Raw genomic sequence first — 22548 nt, 5'->3', positions numbered from 1 at the left:
ATTTTTAGCCATAAGGCTGAACAAGACGTCATTCCCACCAGCAATGAATGAGATTTCTTTCTCCACACATCCCTAACAGCACTGATTGTTCTTATTTTTTGTGTTCTGTGCCAGTTGATGTGGCATGAGATGGCACCTCATTTTTGTTTTGATTTGCATCTCCCTGAGGATTAGTGATCTGGAGCAATTTTTCATGTGTCTTTTGTCCATTTGTATTTCTTTGTTGAGGAATTGTCTGTTTATTTTTTCTCATTTTTTATGGGTTTAGATTTTTTTTCTTGTTAAGTTTTTCAGTACCCTGTATTTGTGAATCAAAAACTAAAAGAATAAAAGATCACTTAGATCAACTTTTGGGGAAAAAATCAGTATTTTTTCTGTAACTTCTTATGATACCTCTAATCATTTAATCATTAGTTTTTATTTCTATGTTTCAATGATTTATTGATAAACATACAGTTTGCATGCAGGCTTAATTGAAGAGCTAAAGAAGTGTTTTTGAAAGATAATATATGACCCTGGAAATTAATGCTAAGAGAGCATTATACGATTCATTTTTCTGCTTGGTTCCTGAATTTTATTTGACCTGATTTCCCCTTTCCAGGAAAATAATTTACTTGGTAGCTCTGGATTTCTACTTTCTCTAGATGAACAAAGTGCCCCACATGCACCTAAGTCTACTACTTCCCACTCCTGGATGTTTCTGCACCACCCCTCCAAAATAGTATAATTCACTTTGGAAAGGACTAGTCCAGATACTTGAATTTAAAAATTCCTACGTTACCTTATCCAGTCTGCAGACCATCCTGCAAGCAGCCACAGGAGGAAGCTTCAGGAACAAAAGCCATGCCTCCTTTTCTGTCCTTTATCTATGGAAAAATGTCACACCTAGAAGGTGGGACCATCCTTTTTCACTACCAGTCGGAGGTGCTGTATTCATAAAATAACATTCAATGAGAAACCTTATGGGAGTTGATTGATACAGAGACAGACAAATCCTGTAATCCCACACTTGAAGATCAATAGTGGATATTACAAATGGTTGGGTATGGTGACATCTCTGTCTGCTATCAGGGTTTGATTTGAATTTAAAGCATACAAGCTAGAATAGAATGATTAATGCTTGTTAAGTTAGCCAAGTGAATCTGTTCTTTCTGAATATGTGTTCTTTTCCTCTCTTTAGTACTCTTATGATCCTTTTCCTGAGAGAAACTCTTTAAAGACCTGATTCTCTCCAGAAACAACTGCACCCAAGAAGTCCTTCACCTCAAAGCACTTGCCAGGCCAGACAATGCCCATTAAACCTGGGCAAGCCTTAATCCTGCTGCCTTCACTGGCAAAAACAGAGGCTTCTCGTTTCTCTGGGTTAGATGCTGTCCCTGAAGGGCATCTCTCTAATCCTGAAGTAGCCCGCCAGCTTTTCAGGCAGTATCGTTACCAGGTGATGTCTGGGCCCCAGGAGACTCTGAAACAACTTCGGAAGCTCTGTTTCCAGTGGCTGCAACCAGAAGTTCACACCAAGGAACAGATTCTAGAGATCCTCATGTTGGAGCAGTTCCTGACAATTCTTCCTGGGGAGATCCAGATGTGGGTGCGGGAACAGTGTCCAGGTAGTGGAGAGGAGGCAGTCACCCTGGTGGAGAGTTTAAAGAGAACCCCCCAGAGGCTGTGGCAGTGGGTAAGTTGAGGGATTGCAAACGTTCCTCTGTAGTCTTACCAGACTGTTGCAAGACAGCCCCTGAAGAGATTGACTGATGGAGGGATGGAGGATGAGGTCTTTCCCCTCCAGCTCGGAGCTCGCATCTGCCACCCTGTCCAGCCGACGGTTCTGAGGTGAAACGGCGAGTAAACAGCTCGCAGACAGTCAGGCTTGTGGAAATATTACCTTTATTCGGTGAACAAGACTGAAGCCTAAAGACTCAGCATAAGTTCCAGCCAAAAGCCTCTCGCCTTCCTCAGACCCTTGTTTTTATCCCCCAGAATCAGGTAACACCCAACGGTGGGATCAGATACCACCTAGGGTGGGGGCAGAATGCCAGGTCACACCCTAGGATAGGGCACAATCATCGATCAGGGTAGGGTCAGTAACATAATAATCCCCTAAAATATTTACATACACAGCACCAGACTTATTTTATTTATCCACTTACATATTATTTTATTGAGGTTGCTTTGGATTATAAGACTATTTTAGGAATATAATACCTAATTGTGCTTTTATTTTGATACCGGGGTACTTCTACCCTGATGAAGTTTTTAATTTAAAATTTGCACATGTATTAATTAAAGCACCATGATTTATAAAGTTATTCAAAGTTGAGGTTTAGACATAAAATGTCTAAAACATAAAATAAACATAACATGTTTCAGCATCAGTCCTACCACCAGTGTCAGCCTCCCTCAGCCAGTGTTCCCAGATTCCTTCCTATACTTCCCCCACCACCATGAAATCTGGACAAACTTTATTTTTTCTTTATATTTTTGGGCCAGACTCAGTTATACTCAGGGGTTACTCTTGGCTATGTGCTCAGAAATCGCTTTTGGTTTTGGGGACCATATGGGATGCCTTGGATCAAACCCATGCCTGTCCTGGGTCAGCTGCATGCAAGGCAAATGCCCTACCACTGTGGTATTGCTCCAGCCCCTGGACACATTTTTTAAGTGTGAGTCTTATGATTTCAGTTTTTAACTATTTTGGTTTAGTTATATAAAATATCGGCAACCTGGGAAGTATTGGTGATAAGTATTTTTTTTTTGGAGCTAGGTGGAGGAGTTTACTGATTTGTGCTGGCAGGAAGGTGGTTGTGAGAGCAGAGTTTCTGGCTTTTTCAGTGGTGGGATGGGTGAAGGGGACTTGGCTCAATCCATTTCATAAGGAAAGCCACTGAGGTTTTAGCCCTGTAGTCTAATCTCACCTGAAAGGATTTAGCTGCTCCTATTAATTGATTACAATTGCTGAGCAGGGTCATTTCTGTCAGAGGTTTGTACGGGGGTGGCATGGGACTGCTGTAATTCATGCTGAATGGAGACTGCCCCAGCCACCCCCAACCTTACCATCTCTTTCAGGCTAACTTGGAAGGATTGGCGACCATTAATTTTTCTGGAGCTTGGTGTAATGTTTGCTGTTTTTTGCCTCGGAAGATGGTTGGCTGTGGGTAGTGCTGCTGGATTTTTCAGAGCCAGAGTTGGTGCCGGAGGTTTGCCCCAATCTCATTTCACAAGGAAAGAGGTAGAGCTTTTAGCTCTGTACTTTGATTTCACCTGAGAGAATTTAGCTGCTCATATTATTTGATTTCAGCCTAGAGCTGGATCATTTCTGTTGGAGAGTTTAGTGGGTGGCATCGAGTACTATATTTCATACAAAGGGAAATATGCTTCCTACTTCCCATTATGAGTATGCTATAAACGTATCAGCCAGGATACCATCTTGCAATATTGATTTTTTAAATCCAGGAGCATTTCCTAAAGCCTTCTTCAATTACTTTCTCAAGTGTTTCTGTTTTCATAGTATATAGGTCCCTCACCTCATGTGTTAGTGGATTCCAAGGAGTTTGCTGTTTTCGGACACAATTTCAAAGGCCTCTTCGATTCATTATTTGCATAAAGGAATGGGACTTTTTGTTTGTTTTGTTTTTTGGCCACATCTGGTGACGCTCAGGGGTTACTCCTGGCTATGCGCTCAGAATTCCTCCTGGAATGGGTGACTATATGGGAGGCCAGGGGATGGAACTGCAGTTTTGTCCTAGGTCAGCCCAGTGCAAGGTAAACACCCTACCATTGTACTACTGCTCAGCCCAAGGAATGGAACTTTTTAAAGTAATAACTTCATAGTATTGCTTGATTGTTTTTTAGGAGATTTTTATGGACTTATTAGAGTTTTTAGGGTATCTCTTCATGTCATTTGCAAATGCAGATATTTTGACTTCTTTTCCAATTTGGATCTCCTTGATTTCCTTCTCTTGAATTATTGCTGTTGCCAAGATTTCTAATATGGTGTTGAATAAGAGTGGAGACGATGTACATCCCTATCTTGTGCCTGACCCCAGAGGGAAAGCATTTTTACCATTGAGCATAATATTGGTAACAGACTTTTCGTAGATCGGTATTCCTATCTTGAGGAATTTTACTATTTTATAGCAAGTATACAATATAGTATAAATTATAGTATATATAGAGTATAGAATATAGTGTAGTGGGCCAGGAGAGATAGCACAGCAACGTTTGCCTTGCAAGCAGCCGATCCAGGACCAAAGGTGGTTGGTTCGAATCCCAGTGTCCCATGTGATCCCCTGTGCCTGCCAGGAGCTATTTCTGAGCAGGCAGCCAGGAGTAACCCCTGAGCACTGCTGGGTGTGGCCCCCCCCCAAAAAAAGAATATAGTGTAGAATATAGAATAAATATAGTAAATATAGACTATTGCTATTTTACAAGATTTTTCTCTCTCTTTTTTTTTAATCGTAGAATTGTGTTGGATCTTGTCAAAAAATTTTCTCTGATTGTCAAAATCTTTCTCTGTATTGATTGATATGATCATGAAATTCTTTTCTTTTCTTTTACTGATACGTATCTGTTATTATTTGGTTTGAGTATATTGAACCATCCTTGCATCTCTGTGATGAAACCCACATCATCATGGTATATAATTTTATTGATATTCTGTTGAATTCGGTTTGCTTTTTATTCTGTTTGGTTTGTTTTGGGGCCATACCTGGCAGTGCATAGGGGTTATAACTGGCTCTACACTCACAACTCACTCCTGGCAGGCTTTGTGGACCATATAGGATACTATGGTTTGAACCCAGGTCACCCCATGCAAGGCAAACACCCTAACAATGTGTTGTCACTCTGACTCTTGACACTGTTGAAGTTTTTCCATCAAGGAGGATTTTGTTTATTAAAGAGATTGGTCTGAAAGAAAATTTTTTTGTAGTATCTATGTCAGTTTTGAATATCAGTGTATTATTAGCTATGTAAGGAAGGGTTCCTGTTTCTTTGGTATTTTCAAAGAGTTTAAGGATTAATCTTTTCTGAAGGTTTGCTACAATTTACTCATACATGCTTTTGGGCCTGGACTTTAATTTTTATGGAGATTCTTTATTATTGTTTCAGTTTTCTTGCTTGTGATTTGCCTGTTCTGCTATTTACTTCCTTCTCATTCAGATTTGGGAGATGACTTGTTTCTAGAAATCTTTACATTTCTTCTAGGTAAGCTTTGTTGTAAATTCTACTCTTTCATTTCTGATCTGATTTTTGGGATCACGTTTTTATTTCTCATGAGTCTTGCCAGTGGTTTACCTATCTTGTTTATTCTTTCTTAAAATCACTCCAGATTTCATTGATATTTTTTTTTGTATTTTCTTGGTTTCTATGTTGTTGATTTCTGCTCTTGTTTTTTTTCCTTTTTTTTCTACTAGTGATTGAATTCATTTGTTATTAGCTATACAGACATGTAAGGTGTGTGTTTAGGTTGTTGATTTTATCTTTTTTATGAGTTTCTGACTAATATCTACTTTTGCTGCACACCAACTAATTTTCTAATTCTTCTGACAATCTAGGTATATCCTAGAATTTAGTTCTAACTATAATTATCTGGTTTTGACTCAGATACCTTCAGTTTCACAGTACTTCCTACATTTCTTATCTAATTTCTGTGAACAGAGGTCACCTTTTCCTTACATACCGTATTTTCTGGTGTATAAGATGACTGGGTGTATAAGACAACCCCCTACTTTTCCTGTTAAAATATAGGTTTTAGGCTATATTCTCCGTATAAGACTACCTCTCTTCTAGTACACACCAAATGGAAATTAAAAAATGCAAGATATGATTTCAATATGGAAATTTTTATTCAAATGCTTATATCATGCGTGTACTTAGCTGGAAAACTATCACTTAGAAACATAGACTATTTGTCATCAAACATGTAAACATAAGACAGTGATCTACGTTGAAAGCAGGGAGAGGGCTCCTCCAAGAACAGCTGGCTGGAGTGCAGTGATTAAGAGCACCTCCTCTGTGCCCCATAAAAGCTGAACAGAGGGATGCTGGCGGTAAGAGGGGGCCAGATCACTGGTTCCTGAAGCTGGAGTAAGTTTCAGCATGCTGTATACTGTCATATAGGATGACCTCTGACTTGCTTTTTTTTTTTTTTTTTTTGGTTTTTGGTTTTTGGGTCACACCCGGCGGTGCTCAGGGGTTACTCCTGGCTGTGTGCGCAGAAATAGCTCCTGGCAGGCACGGGGGACCATATGGGACACTGGGATTCAAACCAACCACCTTTGGTCCTGGATCGGCTGCTTGCAAGGCAAACACCGCTGTGCTATCTCTCCGGGCCCGACCCCTGACTTTTAAAAAGTTTTTCATGGGTTAAAAGTCATATACACTGGAAAATATGGTACTTAATGACTGACTTTTGTATATTTGGAGATTGCTTCTTCCCCTGATTCAGTAGTTTGCCAGGATTACTCAGAGGTTTTTGAAAAACGCTTTTCTAGCCTTTACCACTTAATTTTTTGTTTGTCTTTCTTTAGGAGCAACTCCAGGCAATACTCAGTGGTTACTTAACATGGCTACAATCTAATAAGTCCCATTAGTAGGCCTTTTGAGAAGCCTTTCCTCACTGTGGATGGCTGACCAAAACTTCTGATAGTGACGGTGATATATCTCATGCTTAGTTACATTTATTTGGCCTAACTATGAATCTCCCGTTGGTTGTATTAAGTATGTATATATTTGATCATTTATTTCCAAACATAAGGATTTATATAGGCAAATAAAGTCTTGAATAAATTTCTCTTTACCTGGAAAACTTAGCACCAAAAGATACTTAAAAACAACTTTATTCCTCATTGTCTTTTAAAATGTCCTACAGTTTTAAACAGAAAAAAATATTTTGTTTGGGACATCACAAAGGGCCTTTGACTTGCTAACTAATTTTACCTCAGAATTAGCATCCTAAATTTGGTCAGGAAATAGTATTGGGCTGTGAAGAAATTCTTTACCAGGTTTAGATTTGCATCTCTTTCATGTAAATTTGTCTCCTTTATTTGACTCTTTTAAAAAACTATTTCTTAGTTAGACCGTAGGAAGTTAGTTATTAGTAATAGCCTCTAAAACAAAAACCTCTTCCCTCAGAAAAGGAAGTTTGATAGGAAATCCTAGCTCTTTGCAAAATCCCCTAATCTACATCAGAATTGGCATGCAGGGCTTAGCCAGGGAGAAACTGCTTTGAGATGTTAGAATTTACCTTCTCTTTTTCCTCTCTTACTTGAAATTTATCTATTCATTAGGTCTGCGTACCACCTAGACCTGTTGAATTGTTTGTAGATCAAATATGTATATGATAAAGTAACAAGAGAGATACTTTGCATAGAAAGGAAAGTAAGCATTTTTTTCATACTATAGCAAAAATCCCTCACTTAGACCCCCAATTCTTCACATTAAATCAGGAAACTTGTTCTACCACATACCCTTGTATGGTTTCCTCCTTAATTCATATTTCACTGTTCATGCATCCACTTTCCTAGAGAGAATTCAAAGAAGTTCTCTAACGTAACCAGACCAAGCTAGCTGCAGCAGTTACGCTTAACTCTGCATTCAGGAAACACTCCTGACATTGCATATGGATGCCAGAGACTGAACCTGTATCTCCCACCCATCCCTTTTACCATTTATTGTAGAGAACATGATTCTGGATGGCCAAAAAGAGGAAATGGGGATGGCACAGAGCTTCCATGTTGGCTCTCAGCACATTACCTAGCACTTTCATGTTTTCTTCTACCTTAGAGATTCACTGCCCCACGTAGTTTAGGGACTTTTATGGATGTTTTATTATTAGATGAAGTTGGTTCATCATTGGCTATTGGCATTTATTTTTCTGATTCTCACCCTTTTCTCAGAGATTGAGGAATGAATTAGAATATCTGTTTCTTTAGTTTCTTTTTGTTTCAGCTTGTATCCTATCAAAAGTCATCTTACTAGCATAAATTAGTTATGCCTTAAAGGGACTTATTATAAACAATGAAACTCTACACTCATTACTATTCTTTATAAAATTCTTGGGGTTGTAGAAACTCTGTCCCTAAAATCCTGATCAAAGTATGACAATATCTCGTTATAATTACAATATATCAGCATATCTAATTCACCTCACTTAATTCTAAGCCTCTTTGACTTAGAGTAGGTTCTAGCCATTAGGGAATGAAGGTAAGGTCCTTCATCCAATTTCATCTATAGAATGTTTTAATAAGTTGTCAGCTTTCTATCAAAATACTTTCCTAATTTTGGAGGTTTTAGTAGTTACTATTTTGTGTTCTCTAGATTAGCATCCATGTTCTAGGACAGGAAATCTTACCAGAAAAAGGGAAATAGACAAGGTGTCAATCTGGGGAAATAGAACCACTTATTGAAGAGGAGCCTCAGGAACTGGGACTTCAGAATTCATCTTCTAGGCCTGAAAATACACTGAGCCACATAGTGAAAGAGGAGTGTGATATGGAACAAGAATTAGGTGAGTGGCAGTTTTTCATCCAATTGTTAAAACTGTTTGGGAGAAATTTTGGTATTATAATTTTAGTAGACCTAAGTGTGAGTTTATAATATTATGTCTCTGAGGTTGGGATACTGGAAAGTTTGAAAACAGGGTTCACCCACATGGATGACTCTTAATTTGGAGATTAAAACTGTACAGTTAAAATGTTTTGTGACTGGTTAAAACTTTTATATTTTATACTTTAAGGAAGGAAGTGGGAGAAACTATTGGTGATCCTTTTGATGAAGTCAGAGGGTTTTGGTGTTTGTTAGGATGATAAATATATGACTAGAAATTGTGCATAGTGGTAAAGGTATCGGTTATAATAGTAAATATTTTTCTCTATACCCTCTTAAGAATGGTTGAAGAAGCTAAACAGATTCTGTTAACTTCTTGTATCTCCTGTCAGTGGTGACTGCTTCTCAGCTTCCTACTCGAATTGATGATAGATACAGTAGGGACCAGGATTTTGGAATGTCTCTTCTCCAAACGACTCCTCAGGTGAGCTGGGTTTCTTGACTCCTATTAATCCTGCATACCAGGATTGGAGGGTATGTTAGTAGTTCAAAAGATTGAAAGGAGATGTAATTTCGTAAGTGGACTAGAGAGGAACCGTTGTTCATTACACTATCTCTACTGTTATGGTTACTTTAAAGAAAACTAGAATAATACCACTTGAAATAAATACCAAGGTTTAAATTTTTTTTTTTTTTTTTGTGATTTTTTGGGTCACACCCGGCTGTGCTCAGGGGTTTTTCCTGGCTCTGTGCTCAGAAACTGCTCTTGGCAGGCACGGGGGACCATATGGGACGCCGGGATTCGAACCGATGACCTTCTGCATGAAAGGTAAACGCCTTACCTCCATGCCATCTCTCCGGCCCCTAAATTTTTTTTTCTTATGGATTCTACCTAAGATGTGTCTCTGCTTGGTTCTGTTTCTGAAGTGTTTACTCACTGCATTTTGATCTTTCTTTTTAAATTAATATCTTTATTTAAACATCCTGATCACAAACATGATTGTGATTGGATTTCAGCCATGTAAAGAGCACCCCACCATTTTTTTCTTGACATTTTTGTATAAAGTTAAGTTTCTTTTTCTTACTTAGTTCCACCATTGCCTTGTATATCTCAGATATTAACCTCTTATCTGAAAGATATTGGGTAAATAATTTCTCCCAATTCGTGTATATTCTTTGTATACAGGTTATCATTTTCTTTGAGATGTAGAAGTTTCTTAATGTAGTCCCATTTCTTTATCTTTGCTTCTATTTGCTTGATTAGTGATTTTTTAACCTTGAATATTCCTTTGCCTTCATTGTCACAAAGAATTCTGCCTATATTTTCTCTTCTAGGCACCTTACGATTTAATTTCTGATATTGAATCATTTATTTTTTTGCATGTAGAATGTCTATCTCAATGACAGGCAAGAGGGTGGGGAAGGAAGGTTTTAGGGGGCATTGGAGGTGGGAAGGTTGTACTATTGAATGGGGTGTACTTTTTATGACAAACCCAACTACAATCATGTCTCTAACTATGGTGCTTGAATAATGAATATATAATGAATATACATATAATGAATAATGAATATATATCACAAATAATATATATAAAACACATAAATATATTATATTATATATATAAATAAAAGAAAAACAACACCTCCTTGTTCTGAATTTTCCATTTTCTTTTGAGCTTTGATGTCTGTGGCTAGATCCGCTTTAAGATTGAGAATGGCTTCCCTAAGTAGTATACTGTGTATAGGAGGAATTAGATTTCAGTATTCTCATTTCTATTCTTTGTAGCTTGATTATTTGTTATAGTAATATGTGACAATCAGCAGCTTTGGTGTTTCTGAAAGTTTGCAGAATTCCTTTCTGTAAACCTGTTGATTAAGCTAGGAAGATTGAGTATTATAGAAATATATTACATAGTAAGGTATTATATATTTTTTGTTGCCAGGTGTTGAATCTAGGTCCTTTACATTTAAAATTTGTCCTTTGTTCTTGAGTTATCTCTGGCCCAATGGTAATATTAAGATATAGCATTTACTAGAGACTCATCTGCTGAAGACTTTATTCAGATAGCTTATATTGTTTGCCTCCTATGTCCTTGGTGGTTCAGGGTCTTGGAGACTACTGGAGACTGCAAGTATAATAGTCTCTCATTCTTATCACTTTCATATTTTGCTGGCTCTACATTTGGTGCATAAATGTTGATCAGAGTTAGTACTTCTTGGTGTAATGTTCCCCTGATCAGTAAGTAGTGACCTTCTTTCGTCTGTGAGTAATTTCAATTTTTTGGGGGGGGGGTCACACCTGGCAGTGCTCAGGGGTTACTCCTGGCTCTATGCTCAGAAATTGCTCCTGGCACGCTCAGGGGACCACATGGGATGCCAGGATTTGAACCACCAACTTTCTGCATGCAAGGCAAAACTTTACCTCCATGCTATCTCTCTGGCCCCCTGAGTAATTTCTTGAGGTTGAATGTAATTTGATCTAATATAAGAATGGATGTCCCAGCTTTTTTTTTCCCCATTGGCTTGAATAATTGAATTCCATCTTTTTATTTTAAGTCTGTATCTATCCTGTTCTTTCAGGTGCATTTCTATTTTTTTTTTTTTTTTAGGCCACACCTGGTGGTGCTCAGGGGTTACGCCTGGCTGTCTGCTCAGAAATAGCTCCTGGCAGGCACGGGGGACCATATGGGATACCGGGATTCGAACCAACCACCTTTGGTCCTAGATCGGCTGCTTGCAAGGCAAACGCCACTGTGCTATCTCTCCGGGCCCTCAGGTGAATTTCTTGAAGGCAGCAGATATCTGAGTTTTCTTTTCTTTTCTTCTCTTTTTTTTTTTTGGGTAACACCCGGCAGTGCTCAGGGGTTTCTCCTGGCTCTACTTCAAAAATTGTTCCTGTCAGACTCGGGGGACCATACGGGATGGATGCCAGGATTTGAACCACCATCCTTCTGCATGCAAGGTAAACAAACGTCTTACCTCCATGCTATCTCTCTAGCCCCTGATTTTTCTTTTCTTTTCTTTTTTTTTTGGTTTTTGGGTCACACCCGCAGCGCTCAGGAGTTACTCCTGGCTCTACGCTCAGATATCACTCCTGGCAGGCTCGGGGGACCATATGGGATGCCGGGATTCAAACCACCGTCCTTCTGCATGCAAGGCAAACGCCTTACCTCCACGCTATCTCTCCAGCCCCTGATTTTTATTTTCTAATCCAATCCTCTACTCTGTGTCTTTTAATAGGAGAATATAGTCTATTGACATGTAAGGAGATTATTGACAGAGCGGGTTGTTGTACTATTGTATTGAGTAGAGTGGTTGTTGTTACAACTGGGGATTTGGATTGTGCAATACATCTTTGAGTAGTTCTTTTAGAGTTGGTTTGCTTAGTGCAAATAATGTGAGTTCTTTTTTGTCTGAAAATGTTTTTAGTCCTCCCTCCCATATGAATGAAAGTTTTGCCAGGTAGTGAACTCTAAGTTGGAGGTTTCTTTCATTCAGTAATTTAAATATGTTATTCCACTGTCTTCTTGCTTGAGTTGTTTCAAATGGAAGATCTGGTTTGATTCTTATGTTCCTTTGTACTTGAGGGTTTTTTTCTCCCTTATTGCTTTAAGGAATTCGTCTTTCTCTTTGTTGTTTGCCAATTGTATTACTATCTGTCTTGGTATTGGTCTGTTATGATATATTTTATAAGGGACTCTTCTTGATTCCTGGATTTGTATAGGTGTATCTTTCCAGAGGGTGGGAAAATTTTTTACTTTTATTTCCTTCATTGCTTGTTCTTCCCCTTTTCCTTTTTACTCCCCTTCTGATATTCCTATAATTTGTAGGTTATTTCTTTTGTCTTTATTTATTAGGTAACTGACATTTTCTTCCATGGTTTTGTCTCTTGTTTCCTTATTGACTTCTTTTTCATTGTCTATGTGCTCTTCCAACTGTGTAATTCTGCAATTATGGCTTGCTACCGGGTTTTTATTTTTCTTAATTCCATTTGTATGAATTCTCATGTTCTGTAAAAGTTCTTTGAGATGGTTGAATTGTTCATTTATAGATTTCTTGATTTTGCAGGCTAATGATTCCTTGATTTCTATTGCTAGGACATTTATTGCTGTTTTTAGGTCCTCATCTATTGTGCTCCTGCATTTTGGTAGACTTGGAAACTTGCTAGTATTTCTCTCTAATTCCCCAGCCGCTACTGTCTTCCTTCAGTTTACCCATATTTCTTTGCATTTAGTGGTGAATGTTGAAATTTCGGGTTGTTTAATAATGTGATCTGCTCTTCTGGCCTGTGGTTGGTCCTTATGCCTGGAGGATAATTCCTGTAGTCTGGGGTAGAGGGTGGAGTGCAGATGCACCTGGCCTGGTCCCAGTATTCAGAGATTTCCTGCAGTCTGAGGTAGGGGCTGGGGCACAGGCTCATCTGGCCTGGTCCCGGTACTCAGAGAGTTCCCGTGGTCTCATTCTTATCACTTTTATATATATATATATGAAAAGTCTCATTCTTATCACTTTTTTATATATATATATATTTTATTTAAGTAACATGATCACATTTGGGTTACAGTCATAACCAGAACACCCCCCTTCACCAGTGCAACATTACCTCCTCCTCCCTTAGCACACTTTCAATATAGTATAGGTAACTGTTAATGAAACATGTATATATCCATACAAATACATACTTGAGTTTTGTTGAACTGTGATGATAAGTAAATAGATAAGTATAGAGTGCTATAAAGGAAGATAAACCTATTTTTCTGTTAGACCTTCGAGTGGTTGAGTTTAAGACAGTTATTAGGGAAGTCTGAGGTTCAGAAATTGTTGAGTAACTTGCTCAAGATCATAGAGTTTGGAAATTGCAGAGCTGGGACTTGAAACATAGTATGTCTAAATTTTCTGTTAGCACTGTTCTAACCATTCTGTGAATTGAAGTAGACTTATTAGACAGCATTCCTACTTTCTAGTTTCCAGTTCCATGGTTTTGGAAATAAAATAAAATAAAATAAATTAATTAAAATAAAATAAAAATAGGGGCCGGGCGGTGGCGCTCGAGGTAAGGTGCCTGCCTTACCTGCACTAGCCTAGGAGACGGACTGCGGTTCGATCCCCCGGCGTCCCATATGGTCCCCCAAGCCAGGAGCGACTTATGAGCGCATAGCCAGGAGTAACCCCTGAGCATCACCGGGTGTGGCCCAAAAACCAAAAAAAAAAAAAAATATAAAAATAAAAATAAAATAAAATACAGGGGGCAAATTTTAGGGCTAATTGAGGGGACTTAATTTACAGATCCCATCAATTTCTCACCTTCTGAGTGGAAAGCTGCCCTAGTGTTTAAGATGAATTTCAAAACTGTTGGGAAGTTCTAATGTTTATGGGCAGCAAAGCTCTTTGTTCTGAGTCCTCTAATCCATATTTTAATGTGAGACTTAACAACTTACTTGACTTCTTTGTTGTTCTTCCCACCTTTATGCTAATTGTTACTTTTTGGACAAATTTTCTTTTACTTATTTAATAATAATTTTTATTTTGACCAAAGTGGATTATAAATCTTTTACAGTGATATTTTAGGTACTTATTGACATTGAATCAGAGGAATTCCCACCACCAAAGTTGTCCTCCCTCCACTTCCCTATATGCATCCCCTATCCCCCCTCAGGCTGCTATTATAAGTAGTCCCATCTGTGTCTAGCTTGTTGTAGATTGGGTATTGATTCTGTTGTTGACTTAGGGATGGTGTTTAAGTCCAATCATTTTTATGATCACTTTAGTGATCATACAACTGTTTGGTCTTGGTACTCTCCACTATTTCCCCACTATTTGAGAGGCGGAACAAGATGGTTCAAGTCATGTGGTTCTGTTTGAAGAAAAGAAAATAAAATAAAATGGGGGTAAAAATCAAGCAAAAAATGGGTGGAGTCCTTCTAGAGGCTATAAATATTAAACTGAGAGAAATAAGGGAAAAAGGAAGAAAAACACAACAACAATACAAAAAGAAAAAGCAAACAAAAGATGAGGCTGGCTGACCAATGGTGTGCTCAAGGAAGACTTCAAGCCACTCTCTCATGCAGTTGCAAAGGGTTTATTATCCAGCATTCTGGGGCAACACATCCAGCATGCTGGGGCTCAACACAAATTGAGGCAGAGAGCCACAAAGAGCAGAGAGTGAGAGCCCCAGACCAAGATGTGAGGGCCTTTTATAGACTTTGTTAACCATCTGCAAAAGAAGTTAATAACTGTCAACAGGAGTAGGAGCCATTAACCTTCGACAGGAGTTATTAACCATCAGACAGAGGCAAAAGGGGGCAAAGGGAGAGATTGGAACAAAGTATCTCTAGGATTTAAGGAGGTAAAGGGAGGGATTTTTGGCTTCCTTTTCAGATCCAAAAAGCATCACAGCAATAAGGACAACCACCACACAATAACCATAGTCCTGAAATAAAAGCAAAACAAAGCACACAAAATGAAAACAACAACAACAACAATAGCAACCCCCCCATCCCAAATTATTTTGTTCTGCTTTTTTTTTCTTTCTGCATAGGCACAGTAAATATTGGGGAAATTAGATAGGGTATTCCCTTGGCCTAAGAGATACAGGGTTTCTCCGACCTTTAAGTATACTGTCATGGCAATAACTACATGCTCATTTACTCTCCCCTAGGTCCTTTTGTGGTATATGAAAAACTACTTTTTCGTCCTAGATGATAAAATCAGACCTCTGTATCTAGAGATCTTGGTATCTGGCCAGGTCAAAGAATGGAACCTATGATGAAGTCTTTATGGTTTTAGAAGTTCTGTTCCATCACTGTTGTTTTAATCAGTCTTCTGTAGTTGGTGGTCTGGGTTTTTGCACTGATCCTAGGATGAAGCCTAGGATAGAGTCTTTCATTATGTTTCCAGAAGACCTATTCAGTTGCAGTTATCTCAGTCAGATCTCTGCAATTAGAGATCTTGGTTGTTGTACAGGTTTTAGGCCAGGGGTCTGCAACCTTTCAGACATAAAGAGCCACTTGGACCCGTTTCCGAAGGAAACTGGGAGCCGCAAAACCATTGCAACATTTAAAACAAATATAACACTGCATATATTGTTTCTTACCTTAATGCTATATACGTCACCAGGTACGGCTGCCTCCATTGGCTCCGCTCCTCAGCTCCGCCTCACTGCTATAGATATAGCGGAGAGAAGCGGAGCTGAGATTAAAGCAGTATTTTTTTTTTCTGACATCGGCTCCGGAGCCGCGGCAAGCCTTCAAAAGAGCCGCATGCGGCTCCGGAGCCGCAGGTTGCCGACACCTGTTTTAGGCCAAAGCCTAGACTAGGGCTTTTTTTTGGTCCCAGGATAAGTTCTGTCCAGTCATGTTTGTCACAGTCAGTCTTCTGTAGATAACGATCTTGGCTTTTGCACAGAACAAGGGATGACAAATCTTCTTTGTCCTATTGTTAGATGGTGATATAAAACAACCTGCTCTTAGATCAAGTTGATGCCATTTCCTCATTGTCAGGATATCATGTCAAAACTGGTGCATGTTGGTGTCAGAGCAGTATTAAGAATGTCCCAGAGGGAGTTTAGTTCCTGGAGCTGTTGCAGAGAACTGTGTCAGTTCTATGTCTGGGATCTAGGGTTCTGGGTTGGACGGTCACTGTCTAATCACCTGTAGTCTAAGTTGGGTCCACATGACATATGTACATGATGGGAGGTGCTTCTGAATTGTAAAAAAGTATGAGTTTTTATCCCTAGTAGATAAGAGCTTGTTTTTAATACATAAAATTTCCTCTTTTTTAGTATACCTTTGCAGGAAGAAATGGTGCTATATTATATTGCTGGTGCATTTGGAGATGGGAGTATCAGGCTCCATCCTCTCTGCCTTGGTTTTGACCTGAGCTATTATCCCAAGCGAGGCTTTTTATTGTAGGTTTTTGTACCAAGCAGAACCAAAAAAGGTGAAGTGAAGGAAGTGAAGAAAATAGAAACAAGACCAATATAATATATATATATATTTAAACAATGAGTTAAATAAAGTAATTAAGGGAGCAAAGTAATGCAGGAGACTACCTTACATTTGGGGATAAACAGACTAAGTGGTAGTATTATATAGGTCTTAAACTTATATAGGAAATATGGGCTTCCCCATTGTGTTTTGAGATTTTCTCATGGGGTGTGGGATCCAGGACAAATTTTTATTGCACACCCTGGTCTTCTTGAGGTTGAGAAAAGATTTGAGGCAGAGAGGTCTCTGGAAGAGTTCTTGTGCTGGGGATTCTTCTGGAGCTGAGTCCTGTATCCAGCAATAGTCCACGTTTGGGAGAGGTGAGGAGGGCCACACAGCATCAGTCAGCAGGGGTGTTGATTGTAGTTTCTTACTGGGGACAAGGGGTGGGTCTGAGAGGTTGTCCCTTCGCTTTGGTGATGGCTAATAGCTTATTGGGGTAGGAGGTCGGTCTTGATACCCAATAGGTTAAGAACTGAGGGTAAAGAGCTTTAATAAGGTGGGATATCAGGGTGGAGTTGAGGGTGAAGGGATAGTAGGATTTCTGAGGGGTAGGGAATAGTATATAGGAGGGTCTATATACACTATAGGCATGGGTTGTTTACAATTTAGATTTGTCTCTCATGGAGGAATCCTCTCTCTGTGTTCTCATGTCCACAGAAACATACAATAGTTAGCTTAGTTATAGCTTAAGAAACAGAGGAGGAGAAAGCAAAAAATAAGAGGAAAACAGAAAAATAGGTAAATATAGTAAAAGTAAGGTAAAGAAACTAATAATTCAGCTAAGAGAGATTGGGCCAGTATGTCGAAATTGGGAGGTTTTCTCATTTTCTAGGAATTTTGTTAGTGATGGAGTTGGACCTTCCTGAATGAGGGTTTCAGGATTATATGATGATTGGAGCAATTTAGGATACACCGAAGTTTTGCATCTTGAGTACTAAATAATGTGTTAGTGAGGCCTATCTATGTAGGTGGTTACCCTATGTAGTATTTCCGCTGCATCTTATGTATCAAATTTTCTTTCCTAAAGAGAAAGTAGCAGTGTGGTTTTTATTTGACATAGATTGAATTGATGATAATAAGGAAGAAAAGGTAGAAAAGAAAAGGGAGAAAGAAGTAGTGAGAAGAGAGAAGAACAGAAGGAAATGTTAATTTGTCTAGACGTGTTTGATGAGTAGGTCCTATAACATAAGTCTGTGGGTCACAGTTGACTGCTTCAGTGGTCTGACTGGTTACATGCTTCAGGTCCTAATAGAGGCCATAACCAAGAGATAAAGAGTATATTAAATTGTTTTATCACGACATTTTCATAATGCAAACTGAGTATAGTATCTAGTGTGTCTGAGCACTGAGGTGTCAACTTAGGTTGTCCGCCTTTTGTATCCAAGAACCCCTGTGGACAGAAAAGCTGAGAGGTTATTTTAAATATAGAAAGATAAGGCATTAAAACATTGTTATGAAACACTTCTGCTGGAGTCACTGACTTCCCATCATATATTTTTTCCTTCTTTGATTGAGCTTTTACTTACATATTTTGCATATCAAACTTTTACTCTCTAAAGTTCTCAACTAGAAGCACTGAAAGAGAATAGTGAGAAAAAGTTTTTCTTTTCTCTGTGTTCTTCATTCATAGATATATGAACCTTAAAAAAATCTAGAACTTAATACCTAAATAGTTTCCATCCAGGATAAGAAGATCTAGATTAGCTTTGTCCCTCTTAACAACCTCTCCTTATCATTTGAGCACTTTTAGTAAACTATGGCATATTCATTTCTCCATTTTTATTGACTGGGCTCAGCAACTTCATTAACTTAAGGGATTTTTTTTTTTTTTTTTTAGAAAGAGTGGAGGAAACTGGATTCCACTCAAAAGGAGCAGTACCGGGATCTCAAGCTGGAAACCTATGGGAAAATTGTCTCTGGAGGTGAGGAATATTACCATGGTGGAAGGACAAGAAAGACATATTTGTGTAATATGCTTTAGTTAACTTTCTCTGGATCAAGGGGTAGCAGTGTTATAGTAAAAACTTTATTTTACTGAAGGCATTCTATGTGCCATGAACAATTGAGTGTATATTACTTAAAGTAAATTCTTTAACATAAAATGGGTGATATTACTCAATTTGAAGTTGATGAAATCAGTGTCAAACAGTTATTTGCTTTCTATTACATGCCTTATAAATGTTGACTTATAATAGAAATCATTTGTATGTGACTGAGTCCATGATTTTATTTTTTTCTAACACAGTTTTAACCAAAGGTTGGTGCTGTATGCTAGTGTGCCTAATGGTGGACAGGTAGTTTTATCCTCTTTCTAATTTATAAATTGTAGGAATGGGAAAGGTTAAATAATTAACTTGTTATAAAATAGTGATTAACTTTTATATTGTTTCTAAATCATAGATAGAATTTATATTAAATTCAACTTCAACCTACCTTCATACATACACATATACCACTACACTTACAATATGAGATCCCAGAATCATAGTTTGAGAAAATGTACTGAACCTGGAAAAATTTTTTTGTTTTGTTTTTTTTTGGATACACCCAACAGCACTCGGGTTACTCCAGCTATGCACTCAGAAATCACTCCTGGCATGCACAGGGGACCATATGGGATGCCAGGATTCGAACCACCCTCAGTCCTGGGTCGGCTGTGTGTAAGGCAAATGCCCTACTGCTGTGCCCTGAATCTGTAAATTTACAAGTCATTATTTATCATAGTGGGATCTAATTATTTTTTCTTTGCTAATATACCACAGAGAATACAATTAAAAGGTGAGAGTATAAATTTAGAGGTGAGACATTTGATTTTAATCTTTGAATTTTTTTTTTTTTGCCTTAATCCAGCTATTTATTTGGATTACTCTTGGCTCTGTGCTTAGGATTTATTCCTGGCATGCTCAGAGAACCATATATGGTGCCAGGCTTGAGGGAAATACAAGGAGACTTTGCCAATTGCAAGACAAGAACCTTCACCTCTGTACTTTCTCCTCAGCACCATGATTTTTAAAAGCAATATATTTATTATCATATTTAAAACCATTTTACTATGCTGTTTTTAGAATAGTAGTATTACTTAAGTTGGATATTTTCACCATCTATTGGATTATGATATCACTGTCCTTACTCTATCCTTACTTCCTCACCTAGGAGTGACCTCTGTACTCAATAAAAATGACAGTTCTAGCAGATAGATCACTCTTGATATGTAGTAGAAGATTGCCAGACTGTATGTATATTGCCCTCAGCCTGGTTTGGATTATTTTGTATGGAGACTCTGTTTTACCCCGCTTACCCGGGGTTGGAAATATGTTGTGTGGGGTGATTTTACAAGATAGCATCGTTATTTGTTTGGTTATATGGGAGAATAACTTGGAATTAAACCAGGTCAGCAGGAGAGTAAACCTCAAAAAATTTGTATATATCAGAATTCCATAGGATTAAAATTCTTTGAAATAATGAATCAAATAATTTTGTGAATAAATCTTTAAAATTAAAAATGTAAAATATATAGGAAGGAAGAAAGAAATGAAGAAAGGAAGGAAGGAAGGAAGGAAGGAGAAGGAAGGAAGGAAGGAAGGAAGGAAGGAAGGAAGGAAGGAAGGAAGGAAGGAAGGAAGGAAGGAAGGAAGGAAGGAAAGAAATGCAATGTAGAATATTGTTATACATAGGTGGTTCAATTGATTTTGCAACTTAAACACTTTTTTGTTTTTGTTTTTGGGTCCTACCTGGCAGCACTCGGGTTACTTCTGGCTCTATGCTCAGAAATCACTCCTGGCAGACTCAGCGGACCATATGGGATGCTGGGATTCGAACCACTGTCCTTCTGCATGAAAGGCAAATGCCTTACCTCCATGCTATCTCTCCGGCCCCACAACTAAAACACTTATGCACAAAATTTTAAGGAAGATTAGGAAAGAACTAAATTCCACCTGTTATCTTATGTTACAAATGAATATAAAGAAATATCTTGAAGCTGAAGACAAATTTTTTTCTCAAGCTTTAACATTTATTGAGACAAATTCTTGTACACATCTAAGAGATTTAATAAAAGCTTAATAGAATTAAATTAGAGTAATTTCCGAGTTTACAGCCAGGAGTAAATTCTGAGTGCTACTATGTGTGGCCCCCAAACCAAATATATATGTATATATATGCTTAATATATTAATATATAATGTATATACATGCATGATATCCATAATATAGTACATATTATATTTTATGTATATATTTGTCTTTGATCCCAAGCACCCAAATTAAAGTATGGTCATGGTATGTCTCTGTGGGAGTTTGGGTTCATGAACCCTCCGTAGACCCTTTTCTGCCATTGGTCTTTTTTCTGGGTGGGGCAGTAAGGACAGTGTAAGGACAGATAGCTCAGGGTATCTTGACCCAGTCCCCTCAGGTTTACAAGTGTAAGACAGTCTCTGTTTTGGGGTAAATCCAAGTTATAAACAAACATAAAATGGAACTAGGAATGATGAAAGAATTTTTTTTAGGAAATCCTTTTTTTTAATGTATGAATTAGAAAACAGTTACTGTGTTTTGAACTATTTCAAATCTTTCTTTCAGGACATAGACAGGAAAATGACAAAGAGAACCAAAACTTCGAAAATTATGGGGACCAAAAACTTCGGGAAGCTTCCTGTCAAGGTTCAGGAGAGGCACCTGCTCAGACTTCCTTAAGTAAACTCTTCAGAGAAGATGAAACAAGATGTTTTGGAGGAGAACATATTACCCAAACTCAGGACAGTCTTCAGGGTGAAGGATCAGGGGAACAGCTTTCTTCTCAAGGAAGGAATTCTGGGAAACAAGTAGGCCTTCATGTGTCTACTCTTAATCCAGAAGAATTTGCCAAGTTATGGCTTGAGGAGAAGAGAGAGGTCTCCCTGAAAGGTCAACTGAGATCACCCATGACCCAGAAACTCCCTACCTGTAGGGAGTGTGGGAAAACCTTCTATAGGAATTCTCAGTTGGTTTTTCACCAAAAAACTCACATTGGCAAGATATACTTTCAGTGCCCGACCTGCAAAAGAACTTTTCTGAAAATTTCAGACTTTGTGAAACATCAGCGAATACACACAGGAGAGAAGCCCTGTAAATGTGACTTATGTGGGAAAGGGTTTTGTAATTTCTCAGTATTGCGCCATCATAAGAAGATCCACACAGGAGAAAAAAACCTACATTTGTCCTATCTGTGAAAAAAACTTTTATTCAAAGATCAAACTTTAATAGATGTCAGAGGATTCATACAGGGAAAAAAAAACCTTACAAATGTTTCCACTGTGAGAAAAGTTTTAGCTGGAGCTCAAGCCTTGATAAGCATCAGAGATCACATTTAGGAAAGAAGACTTATCCATAAGTCTGCCCATTTTTATTAGTTGTTTAATTTTAAAGTATTTAGTTTTATCTGCAAAAATTACATTTCTTAGGGGCCTGAGCAATAGCACAGCGGTAGGGCATTTGCCTTGCACACAGCTGATTCTAGATAGATGGTGGTTTGAATCCTGGTGTCTCCTATGGTCCCCTAAGCCAGGAACGATTTCTGAGCATATAACCTGGAGTAACCCCTGAGCATCACTGGGTGTAACCCAAAACCCCCCCCAAAAATAATTACATCTCTTAGAGGATTTTCTTATTTTTTTAAAAAAATGTATTAGAAGATAATCTGAACATAGTTTTGGATTTGAAGGTTATATTGGCATCTGGATTGGATTTCATACTGATTTAATTTAATTTATTGATTATATATCAAAACAAAGAATAATTATCTTTCAGTTCATATCTTCTTTTGGGCCCTTTGAAAAAGCATCATGTGCTGATTTCACTTTAGAAATGCTACCTGTAAAGAGTATCTAGATTAGTTGTAATTTCTTTTCATGAGAACTACATTGGCCCTTTTAAATGTGGGTACTAGAGGAGATTATGGGAAATATAGAGATTAAACGTCTCATGTGAGATCTTTGCCATACAGATGAAACAAAAAACTCTTGATTAAAATACTTATTTTA

The 22548-nt window shown here is 38.1% G+C and overlaps 1 protein-coding gene across 1 annotated transcript; it reads left to right on the top strand.

Moving 5' to 3' along the window:
- The first annotated feature begins 1184 nt into the window (after positions 1–1184).
- On the top strand, positions 1185–21899 carry LOC126014355 (zinc finger protein 18-like). The gene is given in 7 exon segments (XM_049777654.1): positions 1185–1675; positions 8317–8506; positions 8937–9028; positions 18370–18454; positions 21110–21711; positions 21713–21739; positions 21741–21899. Coding segments are annotated over 7 exon segments (1542 nt in total). The 5' UTR covers positions 1185–1288.
- The last annotated feature ends 649 nt before the right edge of the window (positions 21900–22548 follow it).

The sequence above is a fragment of the Suncus etruscus genome, chromosome 7, assembly GCF_024139225.1.
Source record: "Suncus etruscus isolate mSunEtr1 chromosome 7, mSunEtr1.pri.cur, whole genome shotgun sequence".
Lineage (NCBI taxonomy): Eukaryota > Metazoa > Chordata > Mammalia > Eulipotyphla > Soricidae > Suncus > Suncus etruscus.
Note: the sequence above shows the minus strand (reverse complement) of the source record. Positions and strands in the feature narration are given on the sequence as shown.